The following is a 22,624-nucleotide window of genomic DNA, read 5'->3' as shown; positions in this document are numbered from 1 at the left end:
GTTTTACACTGGAAGTGAGGTTCTAAGGATTAAATACTTTCCAAGTTCAATACTTACCAGTTAGTAAGATAGCATTCGAGCACAGTCTAAAGGTAGCTTTTACTTTTAGCACGAGGAAAGGGTCTGGAGAGTGGAGAAGAGTAAGGAAAAGGTTGCAAGCGGTCAGAACAGCATGTGTGGAGGCTCAGAGTACATGTCTGGGGTGGATCTAGACACTGAGAGACCAGAGTGGGCAGAGGAAAGCCTGGCAAGGTGGGTGTGAAGCCAGCTCTGGACTTGGCTCAGCAATAGTGAAGAACGTGCAGCAAAAGGCCATAGTCCTGACTGTGCCTTTGGAGCAGGGCCCTGGAGTGAAGGGGCGGGGAGGGCAGAGGTGGGGAAACTGACGAGGCCATGGCAGTCATATGGTGGGCCACCGGGGGTCCCAGTGAAGGCCAGGACGCTCACTGGCATGGCCTCTGGAAGGCTCTCTTTTATCTTTATCACTGAATTCACACTATCTACCCCATTTTGCTGCCACTCAATCTGTCCTGAAGCATCCACGTCTCCACTGCAGTTGCCTCTCAGGGCACACCAATCAGCTCGAGTGCCCAGATCCCTGTCCGTTTCATAGGGCTGCCCTCCTTCCTGGACATTCTCATCTCCTTCAGGTCCCAAGACCCCACTGCCTCTTAATCATCCTTCTCCCTCTTCTTGCTGCTCTTCCCTGCTCATATTTAAGTGGAACCCTCACGATAAAGGCTCTGGTGTATCCCCTACCCTCCCGGCAAGCAACTTCCTCCATGCCCAAGGCGTTCACCCCTTCCTGGAAGGGACAAGGGAGAGGCATCCTAAATTCTGTCCTGGTACAGACTTTCAGAACCCTCCCATCCCAAGATTCTGGTGGCCACGTCGTGCCCAAAGGATGTGGCAGAGCAGTTGAGCAAGTCCTTCCCGGAATCAACCTCCTGGGTCAGGGATGTTCCACTAGGAAGCTGAGCAAAGGAAAAACGCAGACACTTTCCATAAAAACAATTTAAATGGCCAGTAAACCCATGAAAAGAAAATAAATTTCACTGGTAAGCAAAGATTTTCAAAACAAAGCAAGATACTATTTCTTTTTACTTATCACATTGCACCCGCTCTGTGATGTTAGGTGATAATATAGCCAGTAGTGGTTGGGGAACTCCCATAAAAATGCTAATGGACGTTAACTTAGTTGATCATATTTCTAAAGGATGATTTGAGAATGTGCATCAGGGATCATGGGCAGAGTCACACCATTTTAGTGATTCCATCTCCAGTTACTGATCCTTAAAGTAAAGGAATCTAATGTAGATTTTAAAAAATTGTTTATACAAGAATGTTTATTACATTATTGTCTATTGTAATGAAAACCTGGGGAACACCTGTCCAAGAACAGGAGATTTGTTAGATGACTATGGTATCCTGTAGAATGGAATATTGATCAGCCTTTAAAATAGAAACTTCCCACAGAATAAATCTAAATACATGTTCAGAAATAGACCAAAATGTTAACAATGTTTACGTGGTAAACAGAGATTTTCTTCCTTTGTATTTTCTAAGTGTTCTACCACCAACAGGCATTCATGCTAGAATGTTTAAACACAATAAATGTATATGCTGTAAAAATTAAAACAGATGTGTCCAATACCCTGGAGAACCCCGGCAAAATCACTAATAACTCCCGAGCTGGGACTCCCCACACCCTTGAGGTCAAAACATTTAACAAAAACTATCTGTTTGCCTGTGTTGCAGCCACACTGGCCAGGCAGGACACCAGCTCTCCTACCAAGCAAGTAAAACGTGGTACTTTCTTGCGCTGTTTACAGTTCTTATTGCTTCTTCAAAATACACATATTTAGATTTTTCTTAAATGGATAATCATTTGAGTTAGGCAGCTGGTTTGTTGGGCAAGGCTTTCTTTTGGTGGCTTTCTTGGGAAAAAAGCCCTAGAAAGTACTTTGGGACAAGTCTGAAGACTGCCACCTTGACATAAGACTGTCCCCTCCTACTGGGACATTGTGCTGTGCACCAGAAATTGATACATTGTAATTGACTATTTCAATAAAAAAAAAAAAAAGACTTTCCTCTCCTACTGCTACCAAAACGCATTTCTGCTGGTGGTGAACTCAGTCAGTGGGGTCCACAAAGCAGCCCAGCCCCAGAGGGTGGAGTGTGGAGTGGGGTCCTGGTTGTGCCTCCAGCATCGGCTGCTACACACCTGCGGATCTCGTGCAGTTGACCTCTCTGAACTCCCATTTCCCCCTAAAATGGGGATGAATGATGCCTTCCTTGACCACCCTGCTCATTCTGGAATATCCTACAAGAGAAGCAGTGCGAGAGCCACTAGGATGTGCTTCTGTCACTCAGTCCTGGGTGTACTTTCAGCCCTGCCACGCATGAGCTCAGTGGCTTGGGCCTGTCTCCTTTTCTGTAAGGTCTTTCATACCTGGCAGAGTTGCTAGAGGGGTTAGACCTGGCCGGGACCACCTTGGCTCTGCCCCTGCCCCTACCCCCACCTCCGCCCTGCACACACCTGTGGCTTCCTGGCTTTCTAGGACCAACAGCCAGTACCACCTGCCCCTGCCCACTGCCTCCCTGATTGCAGTTGCTCTGATTGCTGTACACTCATGGTATAGTGGGTTGAACTGTGTTCCCTCAAAAGATATGTCCAAGTCCTGACCCCGTACCCTTGAGTGTGACCTTCTGTGGAAAAAGGGTCTTTACATGTGTAATTAAGTTAAGGATCTCAAGATCAGATCATCCTGGATTTAGGATGGGCCCTAAATCCAATGCCTGATGTCCTCTTCAGAGAAAGGAGAGGGACATCAGACACAAACAAGGGAGAAGGCCGTGTGAAGACAGAGGCAGAGATGGGAAGCCAAGGAACGCCAAGAACCACCGGAAGCTGGCAGGGGCACTGAGGGATCCTTCCCTAGAGCTTTTGAAGGGACCGGGCCCTGATGATACCTTATTTCGGACTTCGGCCTCCACAGTGGTGGAGAGAATAAATTTCTGTTGTTTGAAGCCACCACATTTATGGTAATTTGTTGCAGCAGCCCCAGGAAACTAACACACATGGGCATCTCCAGTCAGAGCAAGCAGTAAATAAGGTGGGCTCTGGAGCCTGACGGCATGGGGGTCACACCCTGGCTCCTGCACTTGCTGGATGGGGGACCTTAGACTAGTTAGTTAATATCTCCGTGCCTCAGTTTCCCTGGGTCTAAAACAGAAGTCAGTAACAGCACCTCCTCCTGGGGTGGCTGGGAAAGGTAACTGCGAGACAACAGATATCATTTAGAACAGTGTCTATAGCATATCTTAGGCCCTCAGTGAACGCCAGCATTCTTCATGTCATATCCAGGCCACAGGCGAGTGTGACTTCCTGATTTCCTGTACCCAGGGAATCTTTTTGTCAAATCCCAGTTTTATTCATAGCTACGCATGGTTTGCCTGTTCGGAAATTGTCTGAGGCTTGAATATCTCTTAATACTTCCTCCCTGCACTACTCCGTGTCAGCCAGCAAATTCCAAAGCCACTTAGAGCCTCCCGGCTCAGCCCGCAGACTCAGCCTCTGCGTGCTCGCACCCCACCTCCCAACTGCTGCAGCAGGGCCGCTCTTGGAGCCTCTGCCCCAGCCTTGGGTTGAGGTTCTTTCCTCCCCGCTCCCAAGTTTCCACCTAATAAACGAGACCATAACCTGGCTTATTCACCCTGCCTCGCTCAGAGCACCCGCACCTGCCAGGAAAGAGCCAGGCCTCCTGTGTTTGCTGAATGAGTAAGTTTATTACCCTCTGCCTAAAACACCCCTTCCTTTTAATTGCTCTAGATTTACATCACACATGTTTCAAAGATCGCCCCTTTGCCTGCCATGAATGACTCTGTTCTGGCCTTCAGCATGCTGTTCCCAATTTTATATGTTGAACGTTTCCACTTTCACTTCGACCGGCTCCAGGACTCTGACCCCTTGAGGCCCCTGTGCCAGCCTTTGGTCCCTGTCCCTCACTGCCATCCTGAGAGGCTCCCCTCCCTGACCCTTACTATGAATGCTTTGGAACTTCATGTGCACAAAACAAGACAGACTCCAATCCGAATATTGACCCTAGGCACTGACTGGTCTTTGTGGCCCCTGCAGCACACGGAGAATGGAGAGTTCTAGATTGCGTCCATATTTTTGTCTCCTTCCTGAGCCCCAGGCCTCCAACACAGCTCCATTGAGAAGTTCCACAGTCACCCCAAGCTCAACACCCCAAGATGATGGGTCTGCCTGAGGCCCATCATCAACCACCAAAAAGAGTCTCCTGGCCTCCCAGTCACACGGGCTGGAGGGCCATCTTGGTGCCCACACAGCCCCTCAAGAGGAACCTTCCTCTCCATTTCCTAGGTTCCAGCTGGACCCTCATGGCCTCATGCCAGGATGGCTGTCAATGCCTCTCTTCATATCTGTCCCAGCAGGGGCGACTCACCTCTGCTCAGTCCTTGGAAGTCCTCCAATGTCTGAGATCTGCTTACTTTCAATGCTCCTGTTACCCGAAGGTGCTCCCTCAGCACCATGTTTTCCCTACCCAGCACACGCCCCTCACCTTTGGGGCTTCCCCTGCATGGCTCCACAGTGCTTTTTCTACCTTCTCAAGTTGGCATCTCTTCTCCCTACTGTTCATTTGTCCAAAACCTCATCAGTGCTCACAGCCAAAGGGAGTACCCAACGGAGGGAGCAGATTAGAAACAAAGAACTGCAGATGCCACCTGTGTTTGGATTTTTTTTAATTTTATTTTTTTCCTTCTACATTATTTACAGCATCCTATGTTTGGATTTCACTCGTTTTATTTTTTCCTTTTACATTATTTCTGACCTAACATCTGAATCCCTCCTTGAGGACCCAGAATATAAGCGGGGAAGTGGAGGTGTTGCAGAGGGCCTCAGGCCTCAGTGTGAGGTCAGGGCAGCACCAGCCTAGTGTCAAATGGGTGAGGTCATGCTAATTATCACCTAATTATGGGTCATGCTGGTCCCAGGTGAGTCACTCACCCTCTCTGAGCCTTGCTTTCCTGTCTGCCTTCCCTTTCTTACGTCATCTTCTTTATGAGAGTCATTAAGGCTACATGCTGTAAAATCGCTTTGTAACTAGCAGAGCCCTCTGTGAGTGGCGGGCAGGGGGTCTCAGAGCATCATCAGACCTTCTGGAGTTCCCCGGCATGGCCCCACTGGCTTGACCTCCCATCTCCTGGTGGCTCTCTGCATTTATCAGAGATAGATGCTTTTTGACTATTTTGCATGCTACTGAATTCACCTGTGTCAATTATCTTTTCCATACAATTCTAAGCAACAAGGGTCTTCTTCAATATAGCAACAGTTGTTGCTATAGGCTTGGCGGGAGGTACTGAGGCAATGAGCTTACTGACTTTTGGGTCCTTCATCACTGTCATCATCACCATCTCTCTCCTCAGCATCTGCCTGTGGAGCAGGGATGGGGGAACCCCTCCTAAGGTTGACCCTCACCCATAGCTTCTTTTTCTCTGTATATTAGCTTAAAGCTAATCGATATATAATTAACATATTTTTGTGATGTCCCTAAATCCCTGAAGTTCACATCTCCAGTCCTCGCTCCTCGCCCCTGGGCTCCTCCCAGCCTGCACTGCTGCCCCCGACATGTCTTGGTAGTGGAGAAGGAACCATGTCAGGGTGTGGAGGGCTGAGATGGCCTCTGAGGGCCTAAGTTCCCACATGGGTTCTCTCATGGCCTCCCTGCAGAGCTCCAGAGACCCCTGCGCACTCGCCATCCCTCCTCACACATCCTGCAGGTCCTTCAACTCAGGAGATTCTTCTTTCGCCTGGCACCTTGGGCGTGCTCCCTGAGTGCTCCTCGCCCTGCATCCATCCTGCCCCTGCCTTCCCTGGGGCTCTTCCCTGTCTGAGGGAAATCAGGAAGTCTGTTCTGCATGCGGGAACCCATGGGAAATCAGCTTGTAACCAGTCTCTTCCCAGACAAATGGTCATGACAAGTTTCAACAAGAGCCTGTTTCCTCCTCAGCCCTTCAGCCATTTCTAACTAGAGGGGCTTTCCCAGGAGCCCTGGAGGCTCTCCCCAAGCAAGGAGGGAAGCTTCTGGGCACTCCATGGACTCCTTCCCTCCCCAGCCAGGGCTGGCAGCCTGTGCAGTGCCTCTGTGAGGTTTGGAAAGAGTTGACCCTTGGGCCAGTGCAGCCCCCAGGGTGAGGGCAGGCTGAGACCACCATCTAGTTGAAGAAAGCCCCCTGTCCCCCCAGGGAGAAGCCTGGAGAACAGAATGGATGGAGTCCATCTCCCGCTCAGCCCTGGGCCTGGGGATTAGTGCAGACCATCAACAGCACAGCATAAGCCAGGCCCCTCCCTCTGCACCCACAGGTCTCCAAGATGACCCCTTCAGCATCCCTAAGGATGAGGGCACAGCCTGGGTGTCCAGCCCTCAGGCAGCCCCCTCCCCTGCAAAGTGAGGGAGGGAAGGAAGGCAGGAGGCCAGCCAGCTGCAACCCTGCCTGAGGTCAATGCACACTGGGACCACCAGGGACCCCAGGGCCAAGTCTTACTCACCTGTTGTGGGTGTGACAGCAGTGGGCACAGAAAGCCAGAGAGCCAGCGGTAGGATCCAGATCACCAGCATCTCCCAGAGAGTGAAGTCCTGGCTGCAGGGTCTTCCCTCATCAGGAGGGACAGAGAAATAAGTGCCTCCCAGGGAGGGACCAGCTATATAAAGGACCCCGGAGACCTTTGCCTTGGGAAGGACAGCACCTGGCCCAGGGTGGAGGCGTGATGATGGGGCTAAGTGGGTGACACATAATGACCACAGGGAGTTGGCCTAAGGGCAGCTGGTCAACTCTCCTGCCTAAGTCTGGAAGACCTGGACTGCCCTCAGCCAGGGTCTCTATAAAGCAGAAGGCAGAGTCATGGGTGGGGCAGGGCAAGAGGGAGGGACAGGAAGTCAGAGGTGAGAGTGTGTGATGGTTGCTAAGAGGCGGGGGCCAAGAAGTACCAGGAGATAGTGACTATGGAGGAAGGGGTGACAGAACCCTGGAAGAAGCTGTCAGCAACAGGCCAGGCCAAGTGAAGGATCCTCCACCCTGACTCCTGACAGGTCCCCCTCCGGCCTTTCCTTCCTCATCATCCACCTCCAGCTGGCCCTTCTGAAGTAGCACGGTGCCTTCCCCAGGGCCACCTCTGACCACTAGTGCTTCTGCTGGGTGGGGCTCCCACTCACACCTGGGGCTTTATGGGTCTGGTCTCCACCCTCACACTGGCCATTGCCAGTTCCTCTCCCATCCTGGACAAAGGTCCCAGGGGACTTTCTGACACCCCCCCCCACCTAAAGAACCTCATTTGTCCGGCCCTGACCACCCTCAGCTTCAGTCCGGCAGGCGTGGCTGCACACAATAGTGGGAACAAGAGGGCCGCAGCCCCAGGCTGTGTCTGCCACACAAAGGCTTGTAGTCTGAAGGTCTTTGGGGATGCCTAGCACAAATGACAGCTGACCCAGCCTGAGTCACCCACCTCCCTGATCCAGCCCTAAGCTCCTGACGTCAAGGGGCCCAGGTGACAAACCCAGCAGCTGGCACCTCCTGCTCCCACCCACTCCCTAAGAAGATGGGTCCTCCAATCTCTCTGTTCCCTTTGAGGACAGTCATGGCCCCTGAGGGCTGCCCACAGACCCCTTTTTTTCTTGCTGGGAGAAAGTGGGGCTCCCAGGCCCTCCTACAACCCCTCCCCTGAGGTCTTTGTTCCCCAACCAAGTGGAGGCACTGGAGAATGAGCAAGAGAAAGACACAGAGCAGTTTCATTTACAATAAATGCTATATTATATTCACTTGGGAGAATTGGAGACTCGCAAACTTCCTGTCCCCAAATGAGATCTTTCTGCAAAGGAGGCAGGGGGCTTCTGGCTTCAGTGGTTACTGTAGGGATAGGGGTGAGACCAGGAAGAGGAAGGGGGAGGGGAGGTGAGAAGGGGGTGGGAAGAGGGGAAGCAGTAAGGGAGGGGAGGGAGAGTTAGGGGAATGAGGAGGAGCTGCTGGGGGAGCTGTTCCACTTCGGGGTCCCACTTCCCCTCATCTTCAGGGACTTGGGGAAACCTACCTCCCAGCCTCACCCACCAGGATCCAGGGCCCTTGGGGTGACAGGAAGGGATGGGGCCTCAGATTGGGGGACCTGGCCTGGGGAAACCTACCTCCCACCCCCATCCACCAGGGTCCAGGGCCCTTGGGGTGACAGGAAGGGATGAGGCCTCAGAATGGAGCTGGGGGTCCTAAGAAGCAGAGGGCATCCTTAGCTAGGGACAGGGCAGGGGCTGGGGGAGGGAGGATTTAGGACTGGGGCACTGAGATGGGGGCAGGATTTAGGGCTGAGGGTACAAAGATGGGGAAGGGGGAAATATGGAAACTAGGGGGAGACACAGGGCGAGGCGCTGGGGTGGGGGAGGGGTGACCTAAGTGGGTGCAGAAGAGGAGCTTGAAGGGAGCAAGGAGAACAGCAGGGGGTCACACACAGAGGGTGGGGAGGGCGGGCTGCAGGCTGGCTGCAGGTGTGGGGTGAGGAACAGGCCATGGGGATGTACACGGGAAAATGAGAGATAGAGGCCTGAGACCCAGGGAAGGATGTGGGGCTTGAGGATCTAAGAGAAGCCATATAAGCATGAGGGCCGACACAGGAAGGTGCACTGGGACAGAGGTCTGACCAAGCATATCTGGTTTTCACAGTAATTCCACCAGGTATCAGGACGAATGTGCCGCATTCATTTTACAGGTGATGAAACTGAGGTTCAGAGAAGTTACTGACTTGCCCAAGGTCCCACAGTGGAAGAGCCTGGATTTGAACTGAGTCTCCAGATGGGTTTCACCCAAATTGGGAGAAGGAAGGGGGTTGGGGGAGAGTCTGATTTTGCCCAGGGAAACCAGCAGACAGCTGCACAAGTCCTTGGCCACCTCTTGAAATGCAATGCAGATGGTTCTTTCCGCTGCCCAGGACGGGATGGAGAAGGTAGTGCGGGACTCACAGCGAGGACGAGGTCACTTCAGATCTGTGGATGTGCATCTGCCACAGAATTCGTGAGACACAGAGTGAGAACAGGGAGCCACCCTACTGGGGCTGGCTGGGAAGTCACTGCCTCCTGGACCCAGCCCAGCCCTGCCCTCTGGGAGAGGGCCATCTGGAACTGGATGCCTGGGAGAGCTTACTATCACCCCTCCTTGGCCTCTCACCCTCACATTGCTGTCCACATTCTCCAAAGCCACATGGAAGTCTCCATCCTTGACTAGAGAGAAAAGAGGAGAAAGGGGGAAGGAAGGAAATGTTAGGAAGGCAGGGCCTCAGGGGGCTCCTGTGCCCCTGTGCCTGCCCTGCCAGGATGGCCTGTGCAGGACCTGGGCACTAGAAGGGGTGCAGGGAAGCAAGGGCACAAGATTGGGGACAAGATGTATATGCCTGCCCTGGGCAAGAGAGGTCATCCAGTCCTGCTCAAGCCCCCCCAAGGGGCGCGTCCTTGTCCCCTTCCCCAGGTGGCAGGACTCACCTGTTCCGTCATCCTCGAAGCCCAACTTTAAAAAAGTCCCCACGGTATTCTCATCCCAGGTCTCGAACCACTTTCTGTCATCCCAGGACTGTGTCGGAGCGCCGCCATCAGCACAGGGCCGCCCTATCTGGGACCCCTGTGCCACCCTCACCCTTCTGCCCCAAGCTCACTCACCGGCCTCCGCCTTGGCCGCCACTCTTCCGGGAGCGTGCCAGGAAGACGCTCAGCGCCACCAGCAGCAGCATCAGCGCTGAGGCCCCCGCCAGGCCCCCGACAAGCGCCCTCCAGGGAATGGACACCTCGCAGCGGGGGCCCAAGAACCAGTGCGTGTCCGTGGAGAAGCAGCTGGGGGAGGGGGTCACAGGTCACATACCATCACCACCTCCAGGGCCTGGTCCACTGGCGCCCCTAGAGCACGCTGGGGCTGGCAGGTGGACGGGGCCAGTGGGCGGGGCCTCGGGCGGGGCCGGTTGGGTGAAGTCGGGTGATTGGCCCGCCTGATTGTGGGCGGGGCCTCACCGGCAAGCAGGACCGCTCCTCTCCAGAAGACACTGGCCCTGATGACAGTCGATGGCGCCGTCCACGCCCCTCGTGCATTTGGTGACACAGCGGAGCCGGTTCTCCACCAGCAAGGGGAAGTAGAAATCCTCGTAGCCCTCGGCAGCAGCGCGGCTACAGATGGCTGGAGGGGTAGATAGGGGGTTGCAAAGACAAAGACCTCATCCACTCTACTCTGGGGTCTGGCTATGATGACTCTGAAAATGGATGAGGACTTCCTGAAAATGGATTCCCGAAGGTGGGGTGTCAAGGGGTACACTCTGGGATTAGATGAGGGGAGGGGAGGGCAGGCCTCTTACCCGCTCCTCACCTCCCCTGCTGGCCCTCAGGTGGAAGCTGCTAACAAGGGCCAGGGAGGCAGCCCTGTGGGGGTCACATCACTTGCCACCCCGAAAGGTCTCCCCCTCCTTTCTAGGGACAGATGTCCCTTGTGGGAGGGGTCACGGCTTCCTGGGGCCACTCAGTCCTTTGCCCCACCTCTCACCTTCTGGGGACAGCTCCGTCCTGGTGATGTTGTTCAACTTGATGGAATCAGGCTTAAAACACAGGACTTGGGGGGAGAACCACACAGGTACAGGAAGAATTGGGGGAGGCACAGAGAAGGGTCTGTCAGTATGGGGGAGGTGTGGATGGGCCATAAGGGAGAGCCCTTTTGGCCTTCCTCATCTCCCCCAAATAATCAGGGACCCTCAGCCACCCTGGAAATCTTGAGTGAAACTGTCTCTTCTGCAGCCCCCAGGTTTTGGCAAGCCCCTTCTCAGCTCCATCCTTGACCCAGTTGGCTGTAGACCTGTGTCTCCTCTCCCAACCTGCCAGAAGTACCGCAGGGCTGGCACCTGATCCCAAGGAGGCCCCTGTCTGAGCTGGAGCAGGCTGGGATGGTGGCAGTGACCCTGACCCCTCCCTCCAGGCCAAGGCCCTCAGTCTCTGCTCACCCTGGTCATTCTGGCAGCTGTTCCCATCTTGGCTGACATTCTGGAGCTCCTCCTTCAGGGCTATCTTCACCTTCTCATACTCACTCTCCAGTTGGAGGCTGAAGGGTAACTCTAGCCGAACCAGATAGTCCACCACAATGCTGCCATTCCTGAGGGGGGCGAGGGGGCAGGAGGCCCTCAAGAAGTGCCCAGGGCCAGGCTACATAGGTCTTTAGAAGGGCACTTCTGGACCAACCACAAATATATGGGTGTTGGGGGTATAGGGGCAGAGGCAATGCATTGGCATTCTGGACACATTACATCCAGAAGGGGTTGCCAGCATCTCTGCATTTATCAGTCTGGGTAGGTGAGGCAAAGAATGATTGACATTCTCTTTGCACTGCATCAAGCCATAATCAAACCAGGGCCTCCTGGACACTCTGCCTCACTCTTCTAACCCATTCAGCAGAGTAGGTGCCAACCAGAAAGAGACCAGCTATGGTCCAGACACCAGGCTTCCTACCAACCCTCAGGCATGTCCCATGCGATCATTCTCCTTCCAACGTGCTTCAAGAAGAGGGGTGGCATCCCCCCGACAGAGAAATGATCTAGAAAATGATCACAAAATACCCCCCATGGAGGGGTTCCCTGGCATCCTCCCTCCACCCCTCTCTTTATGAAATCCGATGGTTCCTAAAGCAAGGGATGGATTCTCCAGTCCTCCTTTGTATCACCTTCCCCCCCCCTTGACACTCCCTCCTCTGCCCCAGAAGGGTCTCGTACCTCAGGGACAGGATCTTCACATCCTTGAACCCCTGCACATTTTGGTAAATTCTCTGTATCTGAAATGCCAAGATTTCTGGTCTCATGTCTGAACCTCCAGGCCAGAGGGCACCCAGGGGTGCCCAGCTCCAGGGGAGGACCTTTGTGTTTGCTTGCCTTCCCCCTCACCTGATCCAGGAAGCTGTTGCTGAAATTCTTGTAGGACTGAGAAGTGTTGTCATTGAGGTCCGAGGAGAATTCCTGGTTGACAGATACCTCCATACCCACTTCAGCGTCCACTGTGTCTGCGCACAACATGCCCTGCTGTGGTCACTTCACCATCCACTCCTGTCTGATGTCACCACCACCACCCCAACCCAGAGGCTGCTTCTGCTGCCCCTCTCCATGTCCCCTGAGGACTGACTAAAGAGCAGGAGGGAGAGAGGTAGGAATTCTGTGATGAGTTCCCTGAGATGAGGAAAACAATGGAAGTTGGGATGTACACCAGTCAGGCCAGTGGTCTCTCCCTCATCTGCCCCAGTGGGAAGCAGAATAATGACCCCTAAAGATGCCGACACCTAATTCCAAGAACCTGTAAATATATTATGCTTCATGGCAAGGAGGATTCAAAGATACCGATGAAGTTAAGGGTACTAATCAGCTGACATTAATATGGAAAATTAACATGAATTATCTGGGTGGGCCCAGCTTAGTCGCAGGGTCCTTAGCAGTGGAAGAGGGAGGCAGAAGTCAGAATCAGTCAGAGGAAGATGTGAGTATGGAAAAAGGCACAGAAATGCACTGTTCCTGGTGTCGAAGATGGAAAAAGAGGTCCCTGAAACAAGGAATGTGGGAGGGTCGGGAAACTGGAAAGAGCAAAGAAATGGATTCCCTTGTTGAGCCTCCAGAAAGACCACAGCCCTGCTGACACCTTGATTTAACCCAGGAAGACTCATGTCAGACTTCTAGCCTACAGAAATGTAAAATAAAAAATTTGTATTGTTCGTCTGCTAAGTTTATGGTAATTTATTACAGCAGAAAACAATATACCTCCAATCAGCCCAGACAGAGTGGAGGTCCCGGGAAAGAGCATGGCCCTGGCTACCTCCTGGAGGTGAAGGGGAAAAGGAGGCGTGGTATGGGGTAGTGGGGAGCATGGGGAAGAGGGCAGGGATGAAGTGACTGGGCAAAGTGGCTGGGCTCAGGGAGAGCAAGTGGCAACTACTAAGAGAAAGTGCAGAGAGCAACTCACCTATATCCATCTGTTCCACGGCAAACTGGCAGAGGGAGCCATAGAAAGTTCTGGGGCAGGAGCAGCTACCCTGAATCCAGGTGCCACCATTGTAACAAGGGCCTGGGTAGCACAGGAAAAAGGGGACGTTTGAAACAGGACTGACCTTGATCATGGGAATTTAGCAGGAGATGGAGGAAAGGCAACAAGGAGGCAGGAGATCCAACCTGGGATGCCGTTCAATCTAGCCTGCATGGTCATCTGAATACTGGTCGAAGTTGTCCTGGGTGATGGAAGGGTGGCCACCGGTATCCCTGAATTCCTGGTAGTGGATGGGGTGCGGCTGGTAAACTTGCTTGAAGTCAACATGGCGGTTGAATATCTGCTCCTTGGTTTTGTGATCAGCGGGAGGCGACTGAAGCCAGGTGCACGTGTGGTAGTTACTAAGTGCAGGTTCATTTTCGTCCCGATGATGGCTCTTTGTGTGCTCATCAAAACGGTGTTAAAGGGGACAGTTCCAGGGAGGATAGAACTAGGAGCATCAGTTATGTTGGAGGGCTCAGTTTCTGACGAAGTATCCAATTTTGAAGGAAAAATAGATCTCATGGGGATGGAACTAACAGAGGTGGCCATTTCAGTAGTAGAGGTAAAAACAGATAACGGGATAGTGCGCGGAGAAGAAACTTGAGTATTTTGTTCCATTTGCATGCATGGTGCAGTGGGAGACGAAGACACTATTGTAACAGAGATAGATTCGGGACATTGTGTCGTAGAAGAAACAGTCAAAACAGTGGTTGTTGCAGTAGAAGAGGTAACTGGAGATGATACGGTTGGAGAAATACTTGACGTTTCAGAAGAAGATGAAGAAAGAACAGCAGTCACAGAAGTGGAACCTAAGCTATCTCTGCTGGGGATACGTGACGAGGTAGGAAAAGATTTAGTTTTACTACTAAGCACTGAACGACTACCAAAAGAATGAGAAGAAAACATTGTGAAGGGTGGAACAGAGGATGAGATAATAGTACTAAAAGGAGTACTTATTGCATTTGTAGACGTACGGACACTAAGGAAAGACAAAGAGGAAGAAACACTAGAATTAATCCCTGAAGATGTATCGGACACAGAGGTTGGCACTACGCTGACTGTCGTGGTTCTTACATTAGTAAACGGGGTGGGAATAGTGTTTATGATGGAGGTAGCGAGGGCCGCCGGATCTGGAATGGTGCCTTCCGGTGTGATGATGGTGGTGATGTTGGTGGTGGCGGCAGCGGCGGCGGCGGAGGTGATGGCGGTGGCAGTGCTGGGAGTACTAGGGGGAGGTGGAGGGGTGGACGTGCACTGGGTGGTGGGGATGGTGGTGACCAAGGTGGAGAGAGGGCTCGGGTGCGGGGCAGAAGTGGGGGCTGGCCGTGCGCTTGAGGCAGGAGGAGAAGACAGAGGCAGGCTCGTGGCTGAGGTGAAGGTATCGGTGGTCACTGGAGAGGAGGTGTGGGAGGCCAGGGAGCTGGCGGTGCGCCTGGGGGTGACCGATGATGTGACTGGGGGCTGAGAAGTAGTGCCTGTCGTGAAAGGCTGTGCAGGCGTGTCACTGGAGGGAGGAAGCGTGGTCGTGTGCAGTGTGCTGGTGCCGGGGCCGGTGCTGGTGCTGGTGCTGGTGGAGGCAGCGGTGGCCCCCTGGGGCGGGGTGGTCCTGCTACTGCTGGTGGACGTGGAAGGGGAGGCTGCAGAGGTCCCGGGAGCGGCTGCAGTGACGGAGGGAGAGGCAGCGCGGTGGGTACTTGGGGGCACGGATGTCGTGTCGGGCATCGTGGCCGAGGTGGTGAGGGCACTGAGTGTTGCGGCTGTGGTGTGGACGGTGGGGGAGGACGGGATGACACGCGTGTGGGTGGGGGCCAGGCTGGAGAGAGTGGGTGTGGAGGTGAGGTCAGTGGTGATGGTCAAGGAGGCAGTGGGGCTGGTGGATGTGGAGCGGGTGGTGGGTGTGCTGGTGGGCGTGCCCGAAGGCTCAGGAGACGGAGCTAGGGTTCTGGATGTCTGCAGGGAAGCAGGGCTAGGGAGAGGCGAGGTAACTGCAGATGTGCTTGAGCCTCCCGTGGAGTAGGCGGTTGGGGGAGTGATGCCCGAGGTACTCCGTGGGGCTGCCGGGGTGGGTGTGGTTCGCAGGTGTGCCGTGGCTGTCACGGTGGTTCCTGTCGTGGAGGGGGTGGGCAGAGGGGTTGTGATGGAGGTGGCGGGGGCGGCCGTGTCGGCGGGAGTGGTGATTTCCCGTGTGATGGTGGCGGTGGCGGTGGCGGTGCTGGGAGTACTAGGGGGAGGTGGAGGGGTGGACGTGGCCTGGGTGGTGGGGATGGTGGTGACCAAGGTGGAGAGAGGTCTAGGTTTGGGGGCGGAAGTGGGGACTGGCTCTGCGCTTGAGGCAGGAGGAGAGGACAGAGGCAGGCTCGTGGATGAGGTCCCGGTCTTGGCGGCCCCTCGAGAGGAAGTGGGGGAGGTGGGGGAGCCGACTGTGTTTGTGGGGGTGACGGATGAGGTGATTGGCGGAACGGAAGTCCTCTCTGTCCTGGGGGACTGTGAGGGCATGTCCTTGCTAGGTGGGACCGTGCTGGTGCTCAGTGTGCTGCTGCTCGTGGCCGGCGGAGGGCTACTCTCGGCCTGAGTGGCCTTGGGCCTGCTGGCAGGCGTGGGAGAGGGGCCAGCGGATGGAACCGGAGTGCTGGTGGTGAGGGAGGGGGTGGCAGTGCCGTGGGCACTTGTGAGCGGGGATGTGGTAGCAGGCAGCGGGGCAGAGGTGGTGGTGACAGCGAGAGTGGTGCCTGGGATGTGCAGGGGGCCGGAAGAGGGCATGACACTTGTGGGGCTTGGTGACTTGCTGGAGCTGAGGCCGGTCAGGGTGGTCAGTGAGCCAGGGGTCCTAGTGGATGTGGAGTTGGTGGTGGTTGGCGTGGCGGTGGAGATGCCTGTACTGGCAGAAGATGGAGCTGTGGTGGTGGAGGTGTGCGGGCCGGCAGAGGTAGAGGGGGAGGAGGCCACTGCCGACGTGACTGTGCTTCCAGTGGGGTAGAAGGTTGAGGACGGGCTGCCTGGAGTAGTGTGCGGTGTTGTCGGGCTGGGTGTGGTTCGCAGGGGTGAGGTGGCCGTCGCGGTGGTGTCGGTGGTGGAGGGAGTGGGCCAGAGGGTTGTGATCGAGGCGGAGGTGGCGGGGGTTGCGGTGTCAGTGGGCGTGGTGATTCCTGTTGCGATGGGGGTGGGGGTCCCAGTGGGAGGTGGAGGGGTGGACGTGGCCTGGGTGGTGGGGATGGTGGTGACCAAGGTGGAGAGAGGGCTCGGGTGCGGGGCGGAAGTGGGGGCTGGCCGTGCGCTTGAGGCAGGAGGAGAAGACAGAGGCAGGCTCGTGGCTGAGGTGAAGGTATCGGTGGTCACTGGAGAGGAGGCGTGGGAGGCCAGGGAGCTGGCGGTGCGCCTGGGGGTGACCGATGATGTGACTGGGGGCTGAGAAGTAGTGCCTGTCGTGAAAGGCTGTGCAGGCGTGTCACTGGAGGGAGGAAGCGTGGTCGTGTGCAGTGTGCTGGTGCCGGGGCCGGTGCTGGTGCTGGTGCTGGTGGAGGCAGCGGTGGCCCCCTGGGGCGGGGTGGTCCTGCTACTGCTGGTGGACGTGGAAGGGGAGGCTGCAGAGGTCCCGGGAGCGGCTGCAGTGACGGAGGGAGAGGCAGCGCGGTGGGTACTTGGGGGCACGGATGTCGTGTCGGGCATCGTGGCCGAGGTGGTGAGGGCACTGAGTGTTGCGGCTGTGGTGTGGACGGTGGGGGAGGACGGGATGACACGCGTGTGGGTGGGGGCCAGGCTGGAGAGAGTGGGTGTGGAGGTGAGGTCAGTGGTGATGGTCAAGGAGGCAGTGGGGCTGGTGGATGTGGAGCGGGTGGTGGGTGTGCTGGTGGGCGTGCCCGAAGGCTCAGGAGACGGAGCTAGGGTTCTGGATGTCTGCAGGGAAGCAGGGCTAGGGAGAGGCGAGGTAACTGCAGATGTGCTTGAGCCTCCCGTGGAGTAGGCGGTTGGGGGAGTGATGCCCGAGGTACTCCGTGGGGCTGCCGGGGTGGGTGTGGTTCGCAGGTGTGCCGTGGCTGTCACGGTGGTTCCTGTCGTGGAGGGGGTGGGCAGAGGGGTTGTGATGGAGGTGGCGGGGGCGGCCGTGTCGGCGGGAGTGGTGATTTCCCGTGTGATGGTGGCGGTGGCGGTGGCGGTGCTGGGAGTACTAGGGGGAGGTGGAGGGGTGGACGTGGCCTGGGTGGTGGGGATGGTGGTGACCAAGGTGGAGAGAGGTCTAGGTTTGGGGGCGGAAGTGGGGACTGGCTCTGCGCTTGAGGCAGGAGGAGAGGACAGAGGCAGGCTCGTGGATGAGGTCCCGGTCTTGGCGGCCCCTCGAGAGGAAGTGGGGGAGGTGGGGGAGCCGACTGTGTTTGTGGGGGTGACGGATGAGGTGATTGGCGGAACGGAAGTCCTCTCTGTCCTGGGGGACTGTGAGGGCATGTCCTTGCTAGGTGGGACCGTGCTGGTGCTCAGTGTGCTGCTGCTCGTGGCCGGCGGAGGGCTACTCTCGGCCTGAGTGGCCTTGGGCCTGCTGGCAGGCGTGGGAGAGGGGCCAGCGGATGGAACCGGAGTGCTGGTGGTGAGGGAGGGGGTGGCAGTGCCGTGGGCACTTGTGAGCGGGGATGTGGTAGCAGGCAGCGGGGCAGAGGTGGTGGTGACAGCGAGAGTGGTGCCTGGGATGTGCAGGGGGCCGGAAGAGGGCATGACACTTGTGGGGCTTGGTGACTTGCTGGAGCTGAGGCCGGTCAGGGTGGTCAGTGAGCCAGGGGTCCTAGTGGATGTGGAGTTGGTGGTGGTTGGCGTGGCGGTGGAGATGCCTGTACTGGCAGAAGATGGAGCTGTGGTGGTGGAGGTGTGCGGGCCGGCAGAGGTAGAGGGGGAGGAGGCCACTGCCGACGTGACTGTGCTTCCAGTGGGGTAGAAGGTTGAGGACGGGCTGCCTGGAGTAGTGTGCGGTGTTGTCGGGCTGGGTGTGGTTCGCAGGGGTGAGGTGGCCGTCGCGGTGGTGTCGGTGGTGGAGGGAGTGGGCCAGAGGGTTGTGATCGAGGCGGAGGTGGCGGGGGTTGCGGTGTCAGTGGGCGTGGTGATTCCTGTTGCGATGGGGGTGGGGGTCCCAGTGGGAGGTGGAGGGGTGGACGTGGCCTGGGTGGTGGGGATGGTGGTGACCAAGGTGGAGAGAGGGCTCGGGTGCGGGGCGGAAGTGGGGGCTGGCCGTGCGCTTGAGGCAGGAGGAGAAGACAGAGGCAGGCTCGTGGCTGAGGTGAAGGTATCGGTGGTCACTGGAGAGGAGGCGTGGGAGGCCAGGGAGCTGGCGGTGCGCCTGGGGGTGACCGATGATGTGACTGGGGGCTGAGAAGTAGTGCCTGTCGTGAAAGGCTGTGCAGGCGTGTCACTGGAGGGAGGAAGCGTGGTCGTGTGCAGTGTGCTGGTGCCGGGGCCGGTGCTGGTGCTGGTGCTGGTGGAGGCAGCGGTGGCCCCCTGGGGCGGGGTGGTCCTGCTACTGCTGGTGGACGTGGAAGGGGAGGCTGCAGAGGTCCCGGGAGCGGCTGCAGTGACGGAGGGAGAGGCAGCGCGGTGGGTACTTGGGGGCACGGATGTCGTGTCGGGCATCGTGGCCGAGGTGGTGAGGGCACTGAGTGTTGCGGCTGTGGTGTGGACGGTGGGGGAGGACGGGATGACACGCGTGTGGGTGGGGGCCAGGCTGGAGAGAGTGGGTGTGGAGGTGAGGTCAGTGGTGATGGTCAAGGAGGCAGTGGGGCTGGTGGATGTGGAGCGGGTGGTGGGTGTGCTGGTGGGCGTGCCCGAAGGCTCAGGAGACGGAGCTAGGGTTCTGGATGTCTGCAGGGAAGCAGGGCTAGGGAGAGGCGAGGTAACTGCAGATGTGCTTGAGCCTCCCGTGGAGTAGGCGGTTGGGGGAGTGATGCCCGAGGTACTCCGTGGGGCTGCCGGGGTGGGTGTGGTTCGCAGGTGTGCCGTGGCTGTCACGGTGGTTCCTGTCGTGGAGGGGGTGGGCAGAGGGGTTGTGATGGAGGTGGCGGGGGCGGCCGTGTCGGCGGGAGTGGTGATTTCCCGTGTGATGGTGGCGGTGGCGGTGGCGGTGCTGGGAGTACTAGGGGGAGGTGGAGGGGTGGACGTGGCCTGGGTGGTGGGGATGGTGGTGACCAAGGTGGAGAGAGGTCTAGGTTTGGGGGCGGAAGTGGGGACTGGCTCTGCGCTTGAGGCAGGAGGAGAGGACAGAGGCAGGCTCGTGGATGAGGTCCCGGTCTTGGCGGCCCCTCGAGAGGAAGTGGGGGAGGTGGGGGAGCCGACTGTGTTTGTGGGGGTGACGGATGAGGTGATTGGCGGAACGGAAGTCCTCTCTGTCCTGGGGGACTGTGAGGGCATGTCCTTGCTAGGTGGGACCGTGCTGGTGCTCAGTGTGCTGCTGCTCGTGGCCGGCGGAGGGCTACTCTCGGCCTGAGTGGCCTTGGGCCTGCTGGCAGGCGTGGGAGAGGGGCCAGCGGATGGAACCGGAGTGCTGGTGGTGAGGGAGGGGGTGGCAGTGCCGTGGGCACTTGTGAGCGGGGATGTGGTAGCAGGCAGCGGGGCAGAGGTGGTGGTGACAGCGAGAGTGGTGCCTGGGATGTGCAGGGGGCCGGAAGAGGGCATGACACTTGTGGGGCTTGGTGACTTGCTGGAGCTGAGGCCGGTCAGGGTGGTCAGTGAGCCAGGGGTCCTAGTGGATGTGGAGTTGGTGGTGGTTGGCGTGGCGGTGGAGATGCCTGTACTGGCAGAAGATGGAGCTGTGGTGGTGGAGGTGTGCGGGCCGGCAGAGGTAGAGGGGGAGGAGGCCACTGCCGACGTGACTGTGCTTCCAGTGGGGTAGAAGGTTGAGGACGGGCTGCCTGGAGTAGTGTGCGGTGTTGTCGGGCTGGGTGTGGTTCGCAGGGGTGAGGTGGCCGTCGCGGTGGTGTCGGTGGTGGAGGGAGTGGGCCAGAGGGTTGTGATCGAGGCGGAGGTGGCGGGGGTTGCGGTGTCAGTGGGCGTGGTGATTCCTGTTGCGATGGGGGTGGGGGTCCCAGTGGGAGGTGGAGGGGTGGACGTGGCCTGGGTGGTGGGGATGGTGGTGACCAAGGTGGAGAGAGGGCTCGGGTGCGGGGCGGAAGTGGGGGCTGGCCGTGCGCTTGAGGCAGGAGGAGAAGACAGAGGCAGGCTCGTGGCTGAGGTGAAGGTATCGGTGGTCACTGGAGAGGAGGCGTGGGAGGCCAGGGAGCTGGCGGTGCGCCTGGGGGTGACCGATGATGTGACTGGGGGCTGAGAAGTAGTGCCTGTCGTGAAAGGCTGTGCAGGCGTGTCACTGGAGGGAGGAAGCGTGGTCGTGTGCAGTGTGCTGGTGCCGGGGCCGGTGCTGGTGCTGGTGCTGGTGGAGGCAGCGGTGGCCCCCTGGGGCGGGGTGGTCCTGCTACTGCTGGTGGACGTGGAAGGGGAGGCTGCAGAGGTCCCGGGAGCGGCTGCAGTGACGGAGGGAGAGGCAGCGCGGTGGGTACTTGGGGGCACGGATGTCGTGTCGGGCATCGTGGCCGAGGTGGTGAGGGCACTGAGTGTTGCGGCTGTGGTGTGGACGGTGGGGGAGGACGGGATGACACGCGTGTGGGTGGGGGCCAGGCTGGAGAGAGTGGGTGTGGAGGTGAGGTCAGTGGTGATGGTCAAGGAGGCAGTGGGGCTGGTGGATGTGGAGCGGGTGGTGGGTGTGCTGGTGGGCGTGCCCGAAGGCTCAGGAGACGGAGCTAGGGTTCTGGATGTCTGCAGGGAAGCAGGGCTAGGGAGAGGCGAGGTAACTGCAGATGTGCTTGAGCCTCCCGTGGAGTAGGCGGTTGGGGGAGTGATGCCCGAGGTACTCCGTGGGGCTGCCGGGGTGGGTGTGGTTCGCAGGTGTGCCGTGGCTGTCACGGTGGTTCCTGTCGTGGAGGGGGTGGGCAGAGGGGTTGTGATGGAGGTGGCGGGGGCGGCCGTGTCGGCGGGAGTGGTGATTTCCCGTGTGATGGTGGCGGTGGCGGTGGCGGTGCTGGGAGTACTAGGGGGAGGTGGAGGGGTGGACGTGGCCTGGGTGGTGGGGATGGTGGTGACCAAGGTGGAGAGAGGTCTAGGTTTGGGGGCGGAAGTGGGGACTGGCTCTGCGCTTGAGGCAGGAGGAGAGGACAGAGGCAGGCTCGTGGATGAGGTCCCGGTCTTGGCGGCCCCTCGAGAGGAAGTGGGGGAGGTGGGGGAGCCGACTGTGTTTGTGGGGGTGACGGATGAGGTGATTGGCGGAACGGAAGTCCTCTCTGTCCTGGGGGACTGTGAGGGCATGTCCTTGCTAGGTGGGACCGTGCTGGTGCTCAGTGTGCTGCTGCTCGTGGCCGGCGGAGGGCTACTCTCGGCCTGAGTGGCCTTGGGCCTGCTGGCAGGCGTGGGAGAGGGGCCAGCGGATGGAACCGGAGTGCTGGTGGTGAGGGAGGGGGTGGCAGTGCCGTGGGCACTTGTGAGCGGGGATGTGGTAGCAGGCAGCGGGGCAGAGGTGGTGGTGACAGCGAGAGTGGTGCCTGGGATGTGCAGGGGGCCGGAAGAGGGCATGACACTTGTGGGGCTTGGTGACTTGCTGGAGCTGAGGCCGGTCAGGGTGGTCAGTGAGCCAGGGGTCCTAGTGGATGTGGAGTTGGTGGTGGTTGGCGTGGCGGTGGAGATGCCTGTACTGGCAGAAGATGGAGCTGTGGTGGTGGAGGTGTGCGGGCCGGCAGAGGTAGAGGGGGAGGAGGCCACTGCCGACGTGACTGTGCTTCCAGTGGGGTAGAAGGTTGAGGACGGGCTGCCTGGAGTAGTGTGCGGTGTTGTCGGGCTGGGTGTGGTTCGCAGGGGTGAGGTGGCCGTCGCGGTGGTGTCGGTGGTGGAGGGAGTGGGCCAGAGGGTTGTGATCGAGGCGGAGGTGGCGGGGGTTGCGGTGTCAGTGGGCGTGGTGATTCCTGTTGCGATGGGGGTGGGGGTCCCAGTGGGAGGTGGAGGGGTGGACGTGGCCTGGGTGGTGGGGATGGTGGTGACCAAGGTGGAGAGAGGGCTCGGGTGCGGGGCGGAAGTGGGGGCTGGCCGTGCGCTTGAGGCAGGAGGAGAAGACAGAGGCAGGCTCGTGGCTGAGGTGAAGGTATCGGTGGTCACTGGAGAGGAGGCGTGGGAGGCCAGGGAGCTGGCGGTGCGCCTGGGGGTGACCGATGATGTGACTGGGGGCTGAGAAGTAGTGCCTGTCGTGAAAGGCTGTGCAGGCGTGTCACTGGAGGGAGGAAGCGTGGTCGTGTGCAGTGTGCTGGTGCCGGGGCCGGTGCTGGTGCTGGTGCTGGTGGAGGCAGCGGTGGCCCCCTGGGGCGGGGTGGTCCTGCTACTGCTGGTGGACGTGGAAGGGGAGGCTGCAGAGGTCCCGGGAGCGGCTGCAGTGACGGAGGGAGAGGCAGCGCGGTGGGTACTTGGGGGCACGGATGTCGTGTCGGGCATCGTGGCCGAGGTGGTGAGGGCACTGAGTGTTGCGG

The 22,624-nt window shown here is 58.1% G+C and overlaps 1 protein-coding gene across 1 annotated transcript in view; it reads right to left on the bottom strand.

Moving 5' to 3' along the window:
• LOC105067509 (uncharacterized) overlaps positions 1-22,624 on the bottom strand; it is a 68,135-nt gene that overhangs the window by 25,459 nt on the left and 20,052 nt on the right. The window contains exons 3-11 of the mRNA XM_074346862.1: positions 13,235-22,617; positions 13,029-13,130; positions 11,966-12,081; positions 11,798-11,856; positions 11,036-11,184; positions 10,585-10,650; positions 10,062-10,224; positions 9,717-9,887; positions 9,232-9,284 (exon numbers count right to left, since the gene is read on the bottom strand). Coding sequence (XP_074202963.1) covers positions 9,232-9,284; positions 9,717-9,887; positions 10,062-10,224; positions 10,585-10,650; positions 11,036-11,184; positions 11,798-11,856; positions 11,966-12,081; positions 13,029-13,130; positions 13,235-22,617 — 10,262 coding nt within the window. The remainder of the gene's footprint in view (positions 1-9,231; positions 9,285-9,716; positions 9,888-10,061; positions 10,225-10,584; positions 10,651-11,035; positions 11,185-11,797; positions 11,857-11,965; positions 12,082-13,028; positions 13,131-13,234; positions 22,618-22,624) is intronic.

This window comes from Camelus bactrianus, chromosome 18 (assembly GCF_048773025.1).
Source record: "Camelus bactrianus isolate YW-2024 breed Bactrian camel chromosome 18, ASM4877302v1, whole genome shotgun sequence".
NCBI classification, from domain to species: domain Eukaryota; kingdom Metazoa; phylum Chordata; class Mammalia; order Artiodactyla; family Camelidae; genus Camelus; species Camelus bactrianus.
The sequence above is the reverse complement of the archived record's forward strand: the minus strand, read 5'-3'. Positions and strand labels throughout refer to the sequence as shown.